The following is a 20,718-nucleotide window of genomic DNA, read 5'->3' as shown; positions in this document are numbered from 1 at the left end:
TAAATAAATTGCCCTTTGGTTTGTTGATTTAAACAAAGTAGCTGATATTGTAGATTACGTCATACTGTATATGTCTCACTGCGGTCATGAACCTGTTTTAGATCCTTTCATGTAGATCTCAGGAGGACAGAAACATATTATTTCCTGATGATTATACACCAAGAGTCCTTTAATAATAATAATAATTTTAAAAATTAATTAATTAAATAAATTACCCTTTAATAGTACAACACCAAAATAAAGAATAATGTTATGTTCAATCAGGAAAAAAAACCCATCAAATTTGTTTTCAAAGAGTGGAAGAAGCAGTATTAAAGGACTCAAAGGACTAGACTCAGCTACAGCTAAAGCACATTGAGCTTTTGCTTTGAGAGACTCACAATATGTGATTAAGCAACATTCACTCTGAATCTGGCTCAAGAGGAGAAAGTAAACGTTACCACACCACCACAAAAAACACCACACTGTAAAAGTATGACTAAGTAATAAACTACAATTCCTGCTTTGAAAATGTTAGTTGGATAAACATACAAAAATAAATAGTGCTCAAAAAAATTGACAAATACATACTATTATAATTAGTATGTCACTATTGTAGTTTTTGAGAGCAACTGGTATTTAGGGCTGTAATGCATTCAATTAAATATCTTTTTTTTTATTAACTCACTACAACTGATTAAAGTGCCTCAGAAGGTTTTTAGTACTTTTTCTGTCATTTGTACTAAGTTAATGAAAAATACTTAAATAACAGGATCCGTTAAATATAATCTTTATCAATGAATTTTATTCTCATTGTATATTTTGCATGTAAAACGATTAAATCAAGCCAAAACTAACACACAGACAAAACATGTAACAACAACTGTCAATTAAATGACGTGTGGCAAAGAGTACAAAGTTTCAGACATGATGAACTACAATGATTTCTGTGACTCCTACTCAGAGATGAAGTTTTATAAATGCTAAATACATGCAGTAAAAGTACATCATTTATATTCCACGTTTTATTACAGAGAAACCCATAGAAGAGGAAATAAGATAAGATCTTGTTTAAATAAGTAAATGTCAATGAAGAATATTCAAACAAAAAAGCAATTTGTGATATTACAAGTGAAACCAACACAGGATATTAATAGGTTGACTATAAAGAAAAGACAGGAAGTTTGGATGATAGTAGCAGTGATAAAACTACCTAGATGTAGAGACATAAGCACACATTTAGATAAGCAGTCAGTCAAGTAGGTGGGGACTGCATTAGTCTCAGGACAGAGAAAGGTTATTGAAAGAAAATATTGAATTTGGTTATTTTTGCCTGAGGTTAACAATTTTCTTTGGCTCGACTTGTTGGAGATTGTAAGTATAACTTTAGAATACATTTGGAAAAGGGACAGACAATTCTCTGATTGATCACAAATCGGACCTTTTAACTGCTTTTATATTTGCACATAAAACAAAAAACTGTAAACGGTTGTTAGTGTTGCCTGAGTCTGTTACTATTCTTTTAAGTCATTTTAAACAGAAGATAATGTTGTTAAGAAGGTGAAGATGACATTTCAAGTCTAGAAAAAGCAACATTTAACTCACGGTAAAATAAAACTCAACAGCCAACCTTATTTTACCTGCAACAATAGTCAAGAGGGTGTTGAAAGGCCAGTGCAGGTACACATTGCAAATGAACCATAAATGCAAATGACAGAAATTATGCATGAATGCGTCAGCCATAAGTAACTGTGGCTGACTTTTCCATTGTCGTGTTGAGGTACCAGCACGTAGTGTTTACTGTTTCCAGTGACGGATAGTTGCTGCACCTGTTCATGGTCTCACTCTGTATTCACAATCTGCAACAAGAGCGACCACACCATGGTAAGTCTTATTCTAAAATATCCAATAGAAATGTTGATAGCTGTTAAGTAAACTTAAAGAAAGTATTTGCTGAATCTGTTTTTTGAAAATTATCCTTAAAGTCTTTCACCTTCTTTTCTTTTCTCCTTTTCGTTCTTTTCTCCAGGTGCTGAATTGTACTCAGATAGATGACGTGTTGGAGAGGTATTATTTGTCACCATTTTATGCTATTGAGTTCTGCATCGGTTTCCCTGGCAACCTCTTGGTTGTGCTCGGCTATATATTTTGCTTGCCAGTCTGGCAGAGCTGCAACATTTACCTCTTCAGCCTGGCAGTATCCGACCTTATTTTCCTCTGCACGCTGCCACGCCTCTCTTACCTCTATGCAAATCACCAAGCGGAAACCAGTCCGTACAGTTGCGTTATAAACCGCTACGTCCTGCATGTCAATCTCTACTCTTCCATCCTCTTCATGGTTTGGCTTTGCATGGACCGCTTCTTGCTCATAAAGTATCCAATGAGGAACCACTACCTGCTGCAGCCTCAGACCGCCCTGCTTGTGACAGGGCTGAGCTGGCTGGCCGTCAATGTGGAGGTGGCTCCAATGATAGCACTGATGGTTCAGGACCTGCAGAGTGGAAACTGGAGTCGCTGCATGGATTTTGCCAGCCTGAAAGGAAACATTAACTCGTTTGGATACAGCCTGGGGCTCACCTTGACTGGTTACATTCTTCCCATGCTTGCACTGTGCAGTTTCTCCTACCAGATCGCACACCTGCTGCATGTCCAGGAAAGGGCTCTGCAGCACAGGGCCAAACCGTACAAGCGTACACTCAGGGTTGTTGCCTCAGCTGCAGCCATGTTTCTGGTTCTCTACACTCCGTACCACGTGCTGAGAAATATTACGATGGCGTCTGGGCAGCTCTGGGCAGGAATGAACCTCTGCACGAGGATGTGCGTGCGAGGCCTGTACATCGTGACCCGACCACTGGCCTTCATGCACAGCGTCATCAACCCTGTTTTCTACTTTCTCATGGGTGACAAGTTTAGTCAGCTTCTGTTTGCTAAGCTCAGGAAACTGTTCAGAAAGACAGAGCAGCAAAGACAACCAGCCTGACAAGATCCCTGCATGACATGATATCACAGGTCCACACATGTGAAACGGCTATGTCTATAAATATTACATTTCGTTAAAATGTTGCAGATATGCTTTCCTTTTTTTCATTTAATATAATTGTGCAAATTTACATCCATTAAAATATTGTCACACTGTCTGGTATGATTGATATTGAATACAATTTTTAGTGTCTATTAATTATGTATTTTTTCATGTTGATAAAATAAATGAACTGGTAAATCATCTTAATGCATTTAAAGGTCAGTCCCTGTTAATGTTTTTTTAAATCACATTCGAGCTTTTATCTGTATCTGTTTTTGTTTAAAAAGACTTTATGACTTATGTTTGTAACTGGATACTGTGTTAACGTCATGGCTGTTTTTCATTTTACTAAGGGAGGGACGATGACAAGTGTAAGATGCCAAATCATTTTCTGCATTCACATAAAAATATTTTTTGTTTCAACGAATCAGTAGTTTCCTTTGAATCAAAGCTTGTGCTCTAATCATTCCACATTCCCTGATTCCCCCTAATTCTATTTTTTTTATCTTTCTGTGTGTAAATATACTAAAATTTTTGTCACATTTTAAGTGTTTTTACTATTTTATTATTTTCATTTTGTTTAATATTTTTCTCATTTATGAAAACGTTTTGAGATCTATATAAATGTATTGTATGTTATTTTTTCCACACATTTTTTATTATAATTTCCTTCAAATCCTACTTTCAGTTCTCCTTTTACTTCTTTTCATGTTATTTTTTGCATGTTTTTACATTCTTATCTGTAAATCACTGTGTAACTTTGTTTTGATTTCTGTAAGACATTATTGTTTTTATTATATAGTATTTTTTGTTGGAAACCCAGAGATATTTTCTAATAACACTCTAATATACTGTATATGTCCTAAAGTGGAATAATCTCTAGGTCCTACTTCTCTTCATACTGGACTGTCGGTGACCTCCGAAGTTAAACAGAAACCCTGAATCCTCATTAAATGCATTTAACTTCATGTGGCTTTAAGACATCAGCCAGGATCAGGCGCCTTAGTCTTAACCATGATCACACCATGCTTGAGTCATCATTTCATTTACGTTGGCGTCTCTCCTGGGATGAACAAAGTGGGGGGGAAAAAGCAAGAATGAAATATAAGCTGTGTAGGTTTTGAGTTTCATAAAGAAAGCCAGGGAGTGGAAGTGAGAGGGAGCCAATGAGATAAAGCAGCAGGAAAGTACACGTGAATACAAACACACAACCTGAAGCTCTATATTAAATATAATGTGATACCCTAATGTAATAACACTTTTGAAAGATGATTCAGTATCAAAGTCAGGCTGGGAAAAATTGCATTACAGGGCACATGCTCTTTGTACAGCTTTTCTTTGTAAGGTGACTGTTTATAAGATGTGTGTTTTCTTACTCACATTCTTCACTGTACTTATGTAGTCTGTGCAAAACAGCTATACATTATTAGCAGGTTAGAGGAATCATCTGCCATAATCCATTTCACGTAACAGTTTTTATCCCTCTTTGGTGTTGAAGGAATAAGGCAACAGGCTGCATGCTCACCTGCACACAAGGCCAGTGTACAGTGTACCGCATGAATAGTCCAAGCTACACCTGGGAGCTGTGGTTTGTTTAATGCCTCCTGCGAACGAGGCTGACCTTTCTGAATAATGCTCTTGTGTAAATGGATTGTTCACACTCGGTGTTCGTCCTCTCTACCTTGCTGAGCTCTTGGGTAGAATGTGTGTAGGTGGTGGATTTGTGGACATATTTGCAGTATGTTTGCAGATCAGTTGTTCTCTCTGCTTAAGCTATATGAACCCTCACATATCCGTCTTTCCTGCCTCCTTTGTGTATTTAGTGTTTCCATTTGTCTTTGTCCGTTTGGTTTGGTTCTGTTCAACCCAGCTCTTGTGTCTACTGTTCTGTTTTTAGTTTCTGTTTCTGCTGCCAGATATCTGTGTAGCCTTCTGATTGTAAGCCAGTAAATTTTGGTTGATTAAATAGGTTTTTCAGTTTTTTGCATATGTCTGCATTTGGGTCCAGTTATAAAACAAAAATCTGTCTTTAAACTTGAAGTAAATAATGAAATATGATAAGGAGTACAACAAATTTGATCGTGGGTGATCACGCACAAAGGACAATTCATTAGTGGGGAATGGTCAAGTCAATTTATTGTCAGATGACATTAAAAAAGCAAATCAAAAACACTCTCCAAGAGGGAATCCAACACAGAAATAGCGTCATATTTACAACTGAAAACAAAGCAGTGCTTAAGCAAGAGAGCCATGTTTCTCTGCAGTGCACTGACTTGTTTCAAAAGTTACATACTTTAAGTGGTTGTTTATTTTGAATGAGTAACTGGGGGAAAAAAATGAAAGAAAGAAAGAAACCATCAAACAAAAGACAAGCCTGAAAGCTGAGTCAAGAAGATCATATCTGTTTCACATTAACTAGAACTAGAACTTTAAACCTTCCTGTTATCTTACAGATAGTCATCCCATGTGCAGAGAAGTCACAAGGGGATTTCCCCCACAGACATAAAGATAAAAAGGGAGAGTCTAGTTTTGTGTCATGATTCTTGTACATCCGGAGCTAAAGGTTGACTGGTGACAACAAATTGCAGTGAGATCAGTGACATGCATGTAGTGTTTGTGCAAGACATTTATTTAATTTTCGTTCTACACACATTTTCACATCACAATTTCATCATGAAGCCAGAACTTGGTCTTAAAACTTCCTCTTACAGGAACCAAAGCAAAATTATTTCTAACTCAAACAATTTCGCTAAAATTTTGATGGGGGGCATGGCCGTGGATCTGGATCAGGGGGCAGATCCACTCCAAAATGGAAGGGCATGTTTCAATTTCATATTTGTTAATTTCTCAGAATGATTCATGGATCTTGACCGTATTGAGGCTTGCACTCTATTCTAGTTTTTTTTTTGCCTGTTACTTAGATATAACACAAGAAATACCAGTGAAGGATGCTCTCTTCCTCTCTTTAATAGTGTGAGATGAATTAATGGTTATTAATTGGAAAAAAAAATGTTTAGGAGACTGAATTTGGTGCAGATCCAAATAAAAATCCAGATTGAGTGAATCTAAATGTGGTTTCCTGAGGGGACTGTCTGCTGGAGGCCATTCTAGTTTTTAATATTCACCTGGTTAAGAGACATGTGACGTACTGTAAAGATCAAGGCTACACTTAAAATGTTGCTCAATTTCCTGCAGGACATAATCTGTCTCTTCTTCATTTTTTACATGTCTGCATGGTGTGAGGACTGTTTTGAGGCTGCTACAGCATCGCCTCTACTTGTATCTAACTAATATAGATAGCAATACTCTGATAAAGCTAATATAAATAGCAATGCTGTGTGGAATGTGGCTGATCAAATTAATTTGGGTGTAGCCCACATGTTACGAAGCAAACAAGCAAAACATTTTTTTTTGTTGTACTTCTGCATGTTTTGCTAATAAAGATACCATTGAATTATACCATTGAAGATACCATAGTTACTGTATCAGCATATGTGAGCTGTGTGTAACGTTTGCTTAGTTGTTACTCAGGTTTAGTTCTGTCCTTGTTTTGCTCTATTTCTAAAGCATCGGTGACCTTTACACATGAGACGTTATATTGCAAAGACATTTAAACATTCTCAGGTTTCAGAGTCAGCTTGTGCTCAGTGATGAATGTTAACTTTGGCCAAGGTGACTATATTTTTTGCTGTTGTGAAAATCCTGTTCTGCTTTGAGAAGTTTTATCCTGGATTCTGAAAACCTCTAAAGGGAAAATATTTTTTGTAATGAGTGATACGCATGACTAGTGTGACGTTGATGCAGTGAACAGGTAGTGGGTCCTTCAGGGGGAAACAAGAATGAGCCAGGGCCAGTTAGTCAGCAAAAATAAAGTAATGACAATCCACAATACAGCAACCTTAGTGATGTTGCAGGGTTTTACTTTTTTAGGTAGCTTTATGGTTGTTGGACAATAAACTCATTACTACTTTTATGTGCAAGTGTTGATTACTTCTGCTAAAGAGAATGGATTTGTTTTTGAAGATTACACAAAAGACTGATTAGCATGAAACTTAGCGGAAAGATTTAGTAGGTCAGATAAGAACCCAATAAATTTTCACGAAAATCTTGATTTAGTGAATTTAAATGGGGTTTGATAAGGGGACTACTGGGCATTGGCTGAGGTTTGCTCTCTATAGTGCCATTTTAGTTTCATATGCATTGTGTTTTACTACTATATGTAAAATACTTTTAAATATTATTTCAAATTCTCATTTCCTGACCTGCTATCTAACACATGAGTGGGAAAATAAAAGATGTTAATATATTTCTAAATATATTTACAGAAAGATAGCCTGACCGACAAACAAGAACTAAACAACAAAAAGTTAAACACAGATTGGAAAACAAATGGCACCTAAACAAACTTTGGTGCATTGTGGCGAAACAAAACCCAAGCTGGAATGATTATAATAAGTCAGGAGTTTTTACAAGTTTTCCTTGAGCCATTTGATATAGTTGTCTGTCATGCGGCGTGCAATCAGGAAGTCAGTGGGCCACACAGTGAACATCAGCGCTCCGTGAAATCCTGTGTCATAGTGTTCGTGTGACACCTCGACACCAGCAGCCCGGAGCCGTGTGACATACATGATGCCATCATCTCGGAGAACGTCATACTCACATGTCATAATGTAGGCCTTGGGCAGAGAGTGTAAGGCCATGTCTGGAACCAGCAGAGGCGACGCCCTCGGGTCAGCCAAAGATCGAGACGGTCCGTCCATCCCCGTTGCCTCCCCCCCGACTCCCTGCACCACAGCGGGCGCACTGTAGTTGTATTCTCTGTGGTACGTTTCTGGAAGGAAGGCGCTCCAGTTGACAAACTTCAGCAGGCTGGAAGACTCGTGGTTGTTGTGGGTGTTCGCCATCATGGCTCTGAAAAGAGCTTTGTCGCTGGTGAAGTACTCGCTCCAGAACCGCACCATGAGGGTCCGGGGTAGAATGGGCATGTCCTGGTTCTGCTGATATGAAGGAGTGTTGAGGTCCAGCGCCTGGAGCACCGGGTAGATGAGCGCCTGGGCCTTCAACTGAATCTGCTCTCCAGGCTCTTTTAGTAACTGTGGAGAGAGATGGAGAGAATCGATTTGTGTTCAAATAAAAGGGAAACAGACTATTTATCCATCAAATTATATATAAGCTCATGATTAAGTGAACCAGCATGTGATCAAATGTGCCAGTCATGGTTGTTTACAGGAATACTTCCAAGTATTCTTCATTTGTCTTTGTCTCCACTGAGCTGCCAGGAATTACAATGATGTACAGCAACTGTCTGTGTGAGGACAAACAGCCTAGAACAGGCTTTTCACATGGATGCAGTAAGCTAAAAGGATCAGTACAGTAGTGACATTGTCCACCAACAGCTGATCCAAGAATGTTTCTTCACTTTCTTTAAGATTGCGAGGGGGGGCGTTTTTCAACATTATTTTGATTCCTGAGAAAATAATATAAGGATCTTGAAAAAAATCTGGCATATGAAGGGGACTAATATTTATGAATTTGTGCAATTTAATGCAGCTCAGAATAAAAATCCGGATCTAGTGAATTTAAATATAAATAAGAGGACTATTGGGCCTTAGCGGAGGAATGCACTCAACTTAATGAAAACAGGAGTATCTTCAGCTCAAACGCAGTCCTCAAAAAATGTATACTTCCTTCTTCTGGGAACATGAAAGTGTATTCTGAGTAAAGGCTGCTCTTGCTGATAGAAGCCTTTCCTGAGAATATGTGTCACAGGACTCTTTTATTTCTGGTAAACCCTATTTCCTTGGAACTAGGGTTTTTTTCCCTGTTGGTAATCTGATGGGCCATCATGGATTCCTGTGATTTATCTCCACATTTGCGGTGGTGCAGTAAAAAAAGGACTTCATCTTCACCATGACTTGGCAAGCATGGGCTCTTGGTGCAGGGCCAACATCATGATCATACATGGGCATGAGGAGAAAAGTCGTGCAGAGTCCTGTAAAGCTGTTCCTGGCTCTTAAGGCCGACATCACAGTTGCTAAGAGGAAGAACTGGGAATGTCGGGGGATTGCTGTCTGTGTAGTGCCAGTTCTCCTAACGCTGAATCACACGATGCTGCATGGCTCAGTGTGTACATATGGATGCAAAATCATTGTGATGTAGCGTTTTCAACTCAACCTTAAAGGTTCAGTGTGTAGAATTCAGTGACATCTAGTTGTGAAGTTTTATGTAGCAGCTGAATCCCCTCACCTCACCCTCCCCTTCTAAACATGAAAGAAAACCTGTGGAAGCCTCAGTTGTTTGTCCAGTTTGGACTACTGTAAAAAACATGGCTGCCTCTGTAGAGAGGGCCTGCTCCTGATGTAAATATAAAGTATTTGAATATAAAGGGCTAATTCTAGGGTAAAGAAAACAATTCAAACAATTTAGATGAAACACACCAGTGAAACCATCACCAGGATTATTTTATAATACATTTCTGCCAATAGATCCCTTTCACCTAAATCTTACACACTGGACCTTTAATGGTCTTTGTTCTTGCACAAAATAAAACATAGTTTGGTCTGTTCGGAAGACTTTGTAAAGCTGTGCTGAAGTCCACATGTAGCATCAGGAAATGCACCCACAACTTAAATCACTATTAGAAGATTCAATTCCAAAGAGATTATCTTCAGAGAGTTGAACTTCCTGCTATGCTACAGCTCACTGTCTCCAACCTCACTTCATCTCCTCAGCTACCTGTTGCCTGTGGCACTGCTGAAAATGTGGTGGGTTGTTCTTTCTCTTCTGACCTTTAATTGTGTGATAGAATCAGTGAATAACCTACATTCTTGTGAGGGTGTGTATACTGTGGATTTGACACTTGTTGACACTGACTGCTGGTCAGCTCCAACAAGTTCTTTCTCCTTCGACTACTACCATGGATTTGAGAGATTTGCTCCTAATGAACATAGCTGAGATCCATCGCATAGTCATACATGTCAGAGTAGATCAATGTTTGCTATCTCAGATGCACTACTTAACACATGTTCTAGTGGTTCAGTAATATTTTCCGTAAACCGGGTTATTAATCTTGTCTCATGTCATCTCATCATACAGAGATGTTTGTTTCCATGTGCACTAGACGAACAGAGCCGACACTAGAAAGAAAAAAAATAGATTCAGAACCTGTTGAGAGACGGCAGCTGCCAGGTTCCCTCCAGCACTATCCCCAGACACAGCTATGCGTCCTGGGTCCACAGAGTACTGGGCCAGCACCCCCTTCTGGAGGAAGTGTTTGACCACACGGTACACGTCCTCATACGGTACGGGGAAGTGGTGAGCAGGGGCGAGGCGGTACCTTTAAAAATAGAAAGGTGCAGGATTAAAACTGGAACATAAATAAATGAGAGGACAGGACGAGACAGAAAACTGTTTGAGTCCGAAAAAATAAACATGTTGATCACGGCAAGAGATGACGTAACAGAGTCACAGAGTTTTTTTTTTAACTTATAAGACTTAAATTGGTTTGAAACAGAAGCACCAGAACACCGTACTCTGTTGTCTCATTTAATTTGATCATGTTTGGGAGAAGCAGAATGTGAAAAACAGGCAGTAAAATATAAGATCACACTGTTTCTGTAAAGGCTTATACTTAAGAAACATGCAAGAAAGTGACAGCTAACACAAATTAACTAGATTTCACTTATTTATACAAGTTACTATTTATAACTCCACCAAGGAGGATATGCTTTCCCTTCTCTCCATTTGTTTGTTTGCGTTTCAAGCAAGATGACCGAACTTGGTGGAAGGATGCGGTGTAGGTAAAGGAAAAATTCATTTAATTTGTTTGCATATCAGGATGAGGGGGGAGATCCAGGATTTTTTATTTTTATCACTCTATTTTAAAGGTTCAGTGTGTAGAATTTAATGACATCTAGTGGTGAAGTGTCATGTTGCAGCTGAATAGCCCTTACTTCACCCTCTCCTTCCAAACATGAAAGAGAACCTGTGGAAGCCTCAGTTGCCATAGAAACGCAAAAGGTTTAGTTTGTCCAATCTGGGCTACTGTAAAAAAACATGACGGTCTCAATAGAGAGGACCCACTTTCAATGTAAATATAAAGTATTTAAAATAAAATGCCCATTCTAGGGTTAATAAAACAACAATTGTACAATTTAGATGAGGCACACTTGTGAAATCATCTCTAGGATTATTTTATATAAAATTTTTGCCACCTAAATCTTGCACACTGAACCTTTTAAGTTTGTGTTTTATAAAATGTCCACTGATTCCCCAGGGAATACATCATGGAAAAAGGATTGATATGTAAGTCTGTGCAATTTTGTGCAATGATTAAATTTAAGAAACTTTCCGGGCTTTTATAAGTTTGTGTGTGTATCTTTGTTTTTGTGTATTTGTGTGTGTGTGTTTGTGTGTGTACTATGACTTTGCTTTTTTTCAATCGACAGACCTGTTTGAAAATGATGATGTCACACATCCTAGAGGGTTAACATAAGAACTCATTGTGCAGATTCATTGTCCACCACACACGCACACCGACTATTGGCCCTTCACCGAAGTATGCGCACAACCATTGTTTATTATTATATTTAAAAGTTTTACTATCCGTGGCCTGCTGGTGTCATCTCTGTAGATGTTTCCGTCTATGAGCTAAAATGTTACACATGGCTGACCCTGAGACTGAAGTGCTGGAATTACCCATTGAACCTTTAACAAATTGCACACAGGAATTCAGATGGAGGCAGATAAGGAAATGTGCTCACACAGCGCATACACATATACTGATCCACTCCGACTTGCACTGTCAAATAGTCACACACATATGCAAAATAAAGTGTGACTTAATGACTGAGTCACCTCATTTGTTGACTGATAAAACCATGAGTGGTGAATGAGGGGACAGAGGGAGTATCGGCAGGATAAAGTTACAGTGCAGAGAGAGTTAGAAGCGGATGTGTCAAAGACCAACAGTGAGTGTAACAATGAAAACCTGTTTCTACTGCATCCTCGATTCCATCTATTCTGTGGCTAATGAAGGAGGACAGGCTAATATGACAAAGCAAAAATATGTGTGAGAAAAAGTGCAAAGGGAAATTTGTATTCATCAGTTACACAAATGAAATGACTCTGAAGACAGTAAAGAAAATTATCGCAGGAGAGAGCTTCATTCATGCCACTCGCAGGTACAACTGCAGCTAAATCTACGAGCTTCAGCTGCCTGCGTGGATGGTAACAACTTTATGGTCGATAGCGAGAGCAAATGCCAACGACAAAGCAAAAAGCATTGCACACAGCTATACAATGCAGCAATGGAGCAGAGCTAGAGATCGGTAATGTTATGAGAAGAGTACAATTGTTTTGATTCACTATCAAACTGTGGTGGGACAAATTAGAATATAGCATATTTCTCAGAGAATTATTCATGGATCTGAATGGAAAAAAAACCTATTGATATTTATGAGTGTGTGCAATCTAATGAAGATCCCAATAAGAATCAAGATCGAGTGAATTTGCATCGGACTGTTGGGCCTTGTCAGAGGTATGTGCTCTGTCAGTGTCATTATAATTGGAGATTGTTGCAGGGGGCAATTGTTGCAGCTGCAGTGTTATTTACCAAGCAGTTTTGCACTATATCATCTGCATATAGCTGACAATAGAATAATACTTACTCCACAGAAAGAACAACTGCATCAAGCTCAGTGACTAATTCTCTGGCCAGGAGATCGTATGGACTCATTCCTGCATAGACAGAGAAGACAGACAGATCAGAACAGAGATTCCAAAGCACCTCAGACATCCACAGAAACTGACATCCATCACTTTCCATGAAGCTAACACTGCAGATTAACATGTCTAGGGGCACATCTTGGCAAGAGCCATGTTACTGTAATAGCTGCAGCCAGTCAACAGATTGCAAGAGCAGCATGCCATGTGTCAAACTGCATGCCATGTCTTTAGGTTTTGGACAGGCAGGGGTAAACACCCTCTGAGGTCGCCCACTGCTCCAGCAGACGGCACGTTATTTCCTCCGGAAAACCTGAGAAAGCGTTTCGCATTTGACAGTTTGTTCATTATTTATGTAGCTGTCACCACAGCTGTCATCAGGCGCCTGTAAAGTAATTTCTAACATCAATCAAACTGTAAATACTTTCTCCGAGTCAAAGTGTGATTACTTTGCGATGAAGACATCACAAGAATATGGTATTGCCCACTCATCCATCTTTGATGCATTATTTAGTCAGAGAGTCGTAATTATACAGGATGAAGGAGAAACAGACCAACCCATCAACTTACGGGAGCTGCCAAGACACCATCCTCCACCGTGCAGGTATATGATGGCTCTCCTGAGTTCTTCACCACCGCCCTGTTGCTTTGGCTGGTAGAGCACCACCTCGACTCCGTCAAAATTTTCCTCTGTAACCTTGACGTGCTGGTCGGACACGGGCACCACCCTTTCAGCCAGAGTAATGAAGTACATTACCCCCATGTAGTCCTTCAGCCCCAGCAATTCACTGAGGTCTGCCTGGAAAGAGAAGAATATCACATAATTTACCATGTGTAGTAAAGTTACTGTAAACCAGGTAATTCTATGTGAGCGATCACCTTGTCCAAAGCTCATAATATTCTGAACAGAAAGCCCTAAGATACTGAACTATGTGGCCACGTCACAGAGCGAGCGAGGGAGAGGCTACAGTCATGTGAATGTTGTCTGGTAACACGTAAACAGCCCCCTGGAGTTATTTGTCTTACCACGTCATAAGTCTTTGATGAGGTATAAAATAAATGAGGCTTTAAAAGCTTCACCCCCGGTGCATCAGATGAGGTAAGCAGTCGGTGGCTGGCATGAGGGGAATCAGCTGATGCACTTCTGCTGTGGCCACATATCAGCATCCACTCTGGCGTATCAGGCATTCATATCGTGAAAGGAAAAAAGAACTACTGAAGCATTCTACTACTCAAGTCTCTGCCTAAAAGAATAAAAATGATAATTTGCTGAAGTAAAAATAGAAGGAGCCTCATAGAACAGGTTGCACTGAAAAACTGAAACATATTGTAAAAGTACTGGAACATACACTGATTCGGTCACAGCATTACAACCATATGCCTAACATTGCATAAGTCTCCATGGTGCTGCCAAAACTGCTCTGAACTGTTGAGTCATGGACTCCGCAAGACCTCTAAAGGTGCCCTGTGGTATCAGGCACCGGGATCCTTTAAGTCCTGTAAATTGCAGGTGGGACCTCCATGGATCAGCCTGGTTTTTTTCCAGCACATGCAAGCACGCAAGGTTTTGCAGAAGCAGAACGTTAACCGGAGCATCACGCTGCCTCTGCACTCTGCATTTCCTTTTCCTGTAGTGCGTCCTGCTGCTGCAGCCTCTCACTCCAGGCATTCACATGATGTTAAAGAAAACAAGTTGGCCGTGGCTCAGTTACTGTCAGTCATGCATTTTGGAGGTGTGTTCTGCTGGTGATGGGGGTCATCAAAGGGCACACTGACTGACTTTTTGGCTATGCAGCCCCTCATGCAACAGGGTGTGTGTTTCTATCACAGTAAGGATTAAGGTTTTGTTGTGCTTTTGTGGAATGGGACCACACCTCCCAGCCTTATGCATCCATGACCTTTCCCCATTCCCCTTCTATGGACCACTGCATACCGGGAACACCCCATAACACCTACAGTTTTTGGAGATAGCTCTTGTCAAACTCGCTCTAATCTCATGCATACTCATTTTTCATGTTGCAACAGTAAATCAGCCTCAAGAACTGACATTGCGGCTAATCAGTGTATCTGTCACTTGCAATTTGTGTCTACATTCTCCAAGTCTAACATCTAATTAAAGCACCATGACCACGACGGGATACCTGCATGCCTGAGCGTACCTCTGGTTATGGCTAAAGTAAAAAATTTGATTCATTGATAAGTTAGATGTTAAAATAAATAAATAAAGATAGAATATCAGAATATCTTTATAATAACATGTTCATGCTAAAATGATATTGATTCTTCAAAGGTTTAAAGTCTTTCAAACTTAACCCGCACTCTCCCTGCAGAAAGAAATAACAATGCCCCATTGTTTCAGAGGCAGCATCCTGCACTGTCCCATTTTCCAAAGAATCTGAAATATTTCTTCATTCATAACTGTGATCTAATAACTCAAATTGTGTGACCTTTCCACCCACTGAATTGATTAAATGTGACTTTTTAACAGTGACAAAGATGTATGAGAATAAAACCTCATTATGCCACTAAGGTTACAACCAAGTAAGCAATTAAAGAATTAAACACACCACAATGAGCTCAGTGCACCACAGGCTTGTAACGGTCATCAACAGTTTCCTTAATAGGGTCTATTATTAGAACAGGTGAGCAGGACTATACAACACATGGATTAGCATCTGATATAATCTGGTGTAACCAGTGTGTACAGTATATCTACATCAGCAAAACACAATAAACATTTAACAAGGCACCTTATATTCACTCTGAGAACAGACAACACCAAGAAAATGTAAGTATTTGTGTATTTAATAGAAGCTTATATTATCCAAATATGTATTAAAGTGAATAAATAAATACAGCCAGAGTAGGCTGGTAGATTAAAACATATTTTATACTATAGGAATTCATTTCAGAAGTGGCTGTCAGAGCCATGCAGACCTAATGTCCAGCCAAGTGGTGCCATAATCCATTTGTATTCATTATTCTTACCAGGTGGCTGAGACTTCTGAAGAAGCAGTTGGTCAGCATGAGTTTCCATCTCTCCTCTATCTCCTCGGGAATGGGCTCATAAATATAATAAGCGGTAAACGAGCAGAGGGCGACGAGTAAAATGATGCTTCCCAACCTCATTTTACAATTGTCTGACTACAGGGTGCGAAACACAAACGGGCTGTGAGCCGCAGCTTGTTCACACGTCGCTCTGCTGCGCGACAAAAGCTTTTTACGCACGGAATTCAATTTTGGATCCACAACAGCTAAATATGACAGCACGTGTCCGGTTGTCATTTGATGGTAATGTCGGCGTGCATGTTCTTGGCTTTGCTTTGCTGCTCGTGCGCGTACCGTGATGCGTGTCCGTGTCTCGTGCAGCCGTGGAAGTCATTGCCAGTGTCAGTGATATGGAGGCTGGAGAGCGCGTGCACGCCGCGCTGCGCTGCGCTCACGAGGCAGAACCGTCCCACCTTGGCCCGCGCCGCTAAATTCCTCAGGTGCTTCTCAAACGACTGCAGCTTGAAACAGGATGCGCGTGGAAACTCTGTGTGAACGCGGTAAGAACCAGATGAGAAATATTAAACCACTTGGGATTTCTTCAGATACTGCAGATTCTTGCACTCTGTGCGCAGTGGTGTCAGCCGTTCGTGAAGGATCATTCTCCTATGTTTTCTGCACATCCAAGTCGCTTTATGACGACAGGACCCTCCATAACGCAGCAAAATAAAGTGTGTGTAGTGCAACTTAGCTGCAGTTGCAAGGCAGCCAGAGCTAATAATACAAGTGGGTGACAGAGCCAGATGAGTGTCGTTTCTTGGCAGACCCGACCGTCGACGCAATATGACTCTTTCAGGCACTCAGGCTCTGAAAGGGTCCTGCACAGAGGGATTGATTTAGTTCTACAAGAGTTTTTTTTTTTGCTCACTCTGTCATGCACGAGGTGCAAAGCAGCTGACATCCCTGTTGGGACTGCCAGGCAGGTCCACACAGGCGTGAGAATTTCATTATTTCAACAATTAAAAGCCTGAAAGTCTCCCTGGGGAAATGTAATACCAGCAATTACTGAAAAATCATATGTCATGTAACAAATTAAACGACTGTTCAAAGTCAAACAGGAGCAGTATCTTCATATGGCAGGTTGATGGAATCAGTTGGTTTGCTGTGGTAAACTTTCACCGAGGAAACAAACAGGAATAAGGAATAAGAAGTATAAAGATGCACTTGAGTTAAACAGCTTAAACAAAAGACAGGTTGAAATCTCGTATCGATCTTCATGCTTTTAGTCAGAAAAGAAAAAAATGCAGAGATTTTAGCTCAAAGCTTTGATCAAGGTTAGGGCTCTCAGTCTTATTTCACTTTATCTGCTTTGAAAGCAAGTAGTGTAACATCATGTGTTGTAAAAGGGCTAAAGCACTCTGCTGCCATCATCCAGAAAAAAACAAAGCACATGCCCTCCATGTGACTTCCGTTGAACCTCTGTGCTTCAAACTTTCCTTTCAGTCAGGTTGGAACTTGTAATTGGCTGGTGTTTGGCAGCAGGCAACTGTCTCCCTCCACCAGGCATCCCACTCTATAGTGAGATGCCATCTGCAGGATCCAGCGTGTGTTGGAGGCTTGGTGAAAGCCTCTGTGAGTCTGATCACTGCTGAGCAGTAGAATACTTAATCTCCTCTCTGAATACAGAATCACACTTCAGACACTCTGGGATCCTCTCTGGAATTCCCCTCCCTTCTGTTTTCGCCTCCAACCACTGGCCTCTCCGCTTCTGAGGGAGACCACCTCAGTCGGTTAGTGAATCTTTAATGGAGCTCCCTTCACTCATTGCGTCTCGTAAGTGGGGAGGATGGGTGTCAGAGGGTGCGTGGGTGGGGATGTTGTCTTCATCTACGTAAGAACCATGCTGTGCAGCGCCGTGCCACGTGGCTGCCCAAACCCCTACTGCATGTGGGGGTAGCTCAAGCAGACGTGTAGATGTCTCCAAAGACTCCAGCAAAGGGTTTGAGTACAGAAGTGTGAGTGTGTGTATGTGTTCATGCAACGTGTTGCTATGTGCATGTGTGTTTGTGTGAGTAAGCCCACAAACGTGCATGGAAATGAGCGTTTGTGCAGCCAGGCCACGTTTCTTTCAGTTGTGTGTGCACATTCTTGGGATTAATACATCTGCACAGGCGTATCAGATTGTAATAATCAAGGAACTCAGTCCAGCCCTTCACTATCAGTGATGAGTGTGAGCTGTAACTTTGAGTTGCAGGGGCCCCTCTGAGGCAAAGTGGACGGGCTGCATGAGTTCAAGCTGAAATGAGTGAAGCATATTTTTATGATCAAATTATCAAGAGGCAGGTGTTGTTGCTCTGCAAACTTCAACCAAATAAGGTTGGACATGAGTTTAATGTAAAGAATGTATCAATAAATTATGAATGCATGTGTGAACTAGCTGATGAACTTGACAATTACATAGGAACATATGGCTCCCTTTGCATGCAGAAATCTTTTTTAGAAAATGACTGTGTTTCTCCTATGCCACTGTTTTCCATGCAACATATGCAAGCTGTTAACACACTTCAGTCCTGATGTGTCTTATTTTAATCTTTTGAGTTTAGAATTTATGAATCAATCCATACATAGAAATATACAGACACATTTAACATGAAGCCTACAGTTACCCTGATCCTCAAGAGAACATATCCTTCTTTGCGGTCGCCCTAATTTGATTTCAAATGTCATGTCCACTCTCCTAAAAGAAAACAGGCATGACCCAAGAATATTTATGATTTCATTCAGTTTGCTAATCACATCACATGCATTTACTCTGAGTGGATCGTGGTTTCGAATCCTTTACTTCTATCTATATATTATGTTGAAATAAGTAAATACAGCAAAGATAAACCAAAATGTGTCTTAAATGATTAAGCAACGTTAATATGTTAGTTGGACGGCCACTAGTCTGACACATGCTCCACTGACAGGATCCTAAATGCTTCATTTTCTTTTGATGGCATGAAATGATTCCGTGGAATGTAAATCCCACAGAGTCGAAACCTCAGTGAGCAGCTTATTGTCCGTTGACCTGCAAATTTACTATTAATTAATGAACAGTATGGAGAGAGTGGATGGTTGGCATGTAGGCATTGACCTTGAGAATATAAAAACACAGAAGAAAGATCAGTGCAGCACAGAGCGTTTTCTTTTAGATCCAAAGAGTTTTAAGCAGTTCAGCAGCAGGCTCACTAATCCAACCAGAAAGACAGGAAAAAAAAGGATTACAAGCACGGCACTATAACAAAGGAAACGTTGGATATGTGGTGCAGTGAGTATCTACTATGCAAAGTGAAGCAACACATTGGATTATTCTGCAGGGTTTGATCCATCTCTACATGCTAATATGGCTACATGCAGTGATTGCTCACAGCACATAAAGCAGGACCAGATAAAAACATGCACATACACTATGAATAAAAATGAGCTTTTTCCCACCAGAGACCTCCACATTCAACATTCTCATTGAATAGATTAAAAGAACTAAACACAGCAAGCAGCCAGCATAGATTATTAAAGGCTCTTGTTGGCTCCCCACACCTCATTGCCAATGTGGGAACTATAATTATTATCATCAACACTTGTATATTTTCATAAAGACATGCTCCGTTTTTGGCCTCTCTGTAATTTCCCCATATAGACGTTAATGTTTAGCTGTATGAAAAACAGTTTCCTATAAAAACTAGAATCCTCTTCTACAAAATTAAGTTTAATTCAGCACAGAATTAATGCCATTGCACTGACAGCCAATACAATATCTCAAAAATAAATCTTTATTAATCAAGCATTTATTCATTTTGCTTGGAAATACATTAAAATAAGTTTAACAAACTCACTCATGTTTATTCTATCACAATGTGTTTGGGTGGATCCACCAAGAGGTTATAAAAACAGAACAAGAAAGCTGTTGAATCAGATACATCAAGTTTTGGAAACTTTCCTGAATATCTGTTACAGTGTCATTGCAAGATTATTCAAGCTACAATTATTTTCTTTGCCACACCTTCTCCTAAAAAACATAACAACATGCCTATCAACTTGCCGAGCATTGCATTTGTTTGAAATAATCCTCCATGGTTGACAGTGTGAACCGACTGGCTCCCATTTTAAGCTGCGGGCCAGAAACTGAGCCACATCCTTTCCATGTGAAATATTGAGCCTGGCGAGATGCCCCGCATCATTGGTCCAACCTCCTGTCACTCGTCAAACCAAAACACTGTGCATGGGTGCATCGCAAAACACATGTTGTCCAGCCTGAGCTTGTTGTTTTTTTTTACAATTTGAGCTCTCAATGACAAAAAACAATGAATTATATGTTGAATGAATAAAAGTAAAGTTTGACTCTGACAATCATCTGTCATTACGAAACACTTACTGCACTATTGTGTTTTTAAATGCATTCCCACACAAAATCATTACACACCAACACAACCTTGATCAGTAATTTTGACCAATGTAGTTGTGTTTTGTTGTTTTGTGTTATATTATAGAAAGTGCTGGAACAAAAGAGCCCTTCTCTTTCCACACATACTCCCCTCTGTCTTCGCAGCGCCCAAGGTCAGGTTATAGATACCAGCAGTACATTGTAGCATCTATGTTGAGAGACTTTCTACTTCAAATACCCAAGACAGTTGCAGACAGAGAGGCACCAACTCCAACTCTTTTCTGCATTACACCAGCGGCAAGACATAAAGACACAACGTGATTTAGGAATGCATCCTTTAGACTTAACTGTACACCTACACCTAGCCTCTCGTGGATGTGCTGTTGGAGTGGGGGACACGAGGTGAGGGAGATATATTGGGATGCTGTGTGATACATCTTCAGACTTGGGGTTGACAGTTTCTCATGTTACTCTGTTAACATTGCTATTGTTTCATCCCGGGTCTCTGATGTACATCAAGCTTGCAATAAACCCTTCTGCATAAAACACCAGCTGCTGCCTGAGTTCTCCTTTCACCAACCTC

General features: G+C 40.1%; 2 protein-coding genes across 2 annotated transcripts; one reads left to right on the top strand and one right to left on the bottom strand.

Moving 5' to 3' along the window:
- The first annotated feature begins 1,210 nt into the window (after window positions 1-1,210).
- Window positions 1,211-3,966, top strand: LOC109630068 (succinate receptor 1). Its single transcript, XM_069534524.1, has 3 exons — window positions 1,211-1,353; window positions 1,760-1,863; window positions 2,009-3,966. The coding sequence occupies exons 2-3, from the start codon at window positions 1,861-1,863 to the stop codon at window positions 2,957-2,959; spliced, it is 954 nt and encodes a 317-aa protein (XP_069390625.1). The 5' UTR covers window positions 1,211-1,353; window positions 1,760-1,860; the 3' UTR covers window positions 2,960-3,966.
- Window positions 3,967-5,111: 1,145 nt separating this feature from the next.
- Window positions 5,112-16,142, bottom strand: aadac (arylacetamide deacetylase). The gene is made up of 5 exons (XM_020088000.2): window positions 15,713-16,142; window positions 13,295-13,523; window positions 12,670-12,739; window positions 10,166-10,337; window positions 5,112-8,094 (listed from the first exon to the last, which is right to left on the bottom strand). The coding sequence occupies exons 1-5, from the start codon at window positions 15,851-15,853 to the stop codon at window positions 7,468-7,470; spliced, it is 1,239 nt and encodes a 412-aa protein (XP_019943559.2). The 5' UTR covers window positions 15,854-16,142; the 3' UTR covers window positions 5,112-7,467.
- Between the last annotated feature and the right edge of the window lie 4,576 nt (window positions 16,143-20,718).

The sequence above is a fragment of the Paralichthys olivaceus genome, chromosome 11, assembly GCF_024713975.1.
Source record: "Paralichthys olivaceus isolate ysfri-2021 chromosome 11, ASM2471397v2, whole genome shotgun sequence".
Lineage (NCBI taxonomy): Eukaryota > Metazoa > Chordata > Actinopteri > Pleuronectiformes > Paralichthyidae > Paralichthys > Paralichthys olivaceus.
The sequence above is the reverse complement of the archived record's forward strand: the minus strand, read 5'-3'. Positions and strand labels throughout refer to the sequence as shown.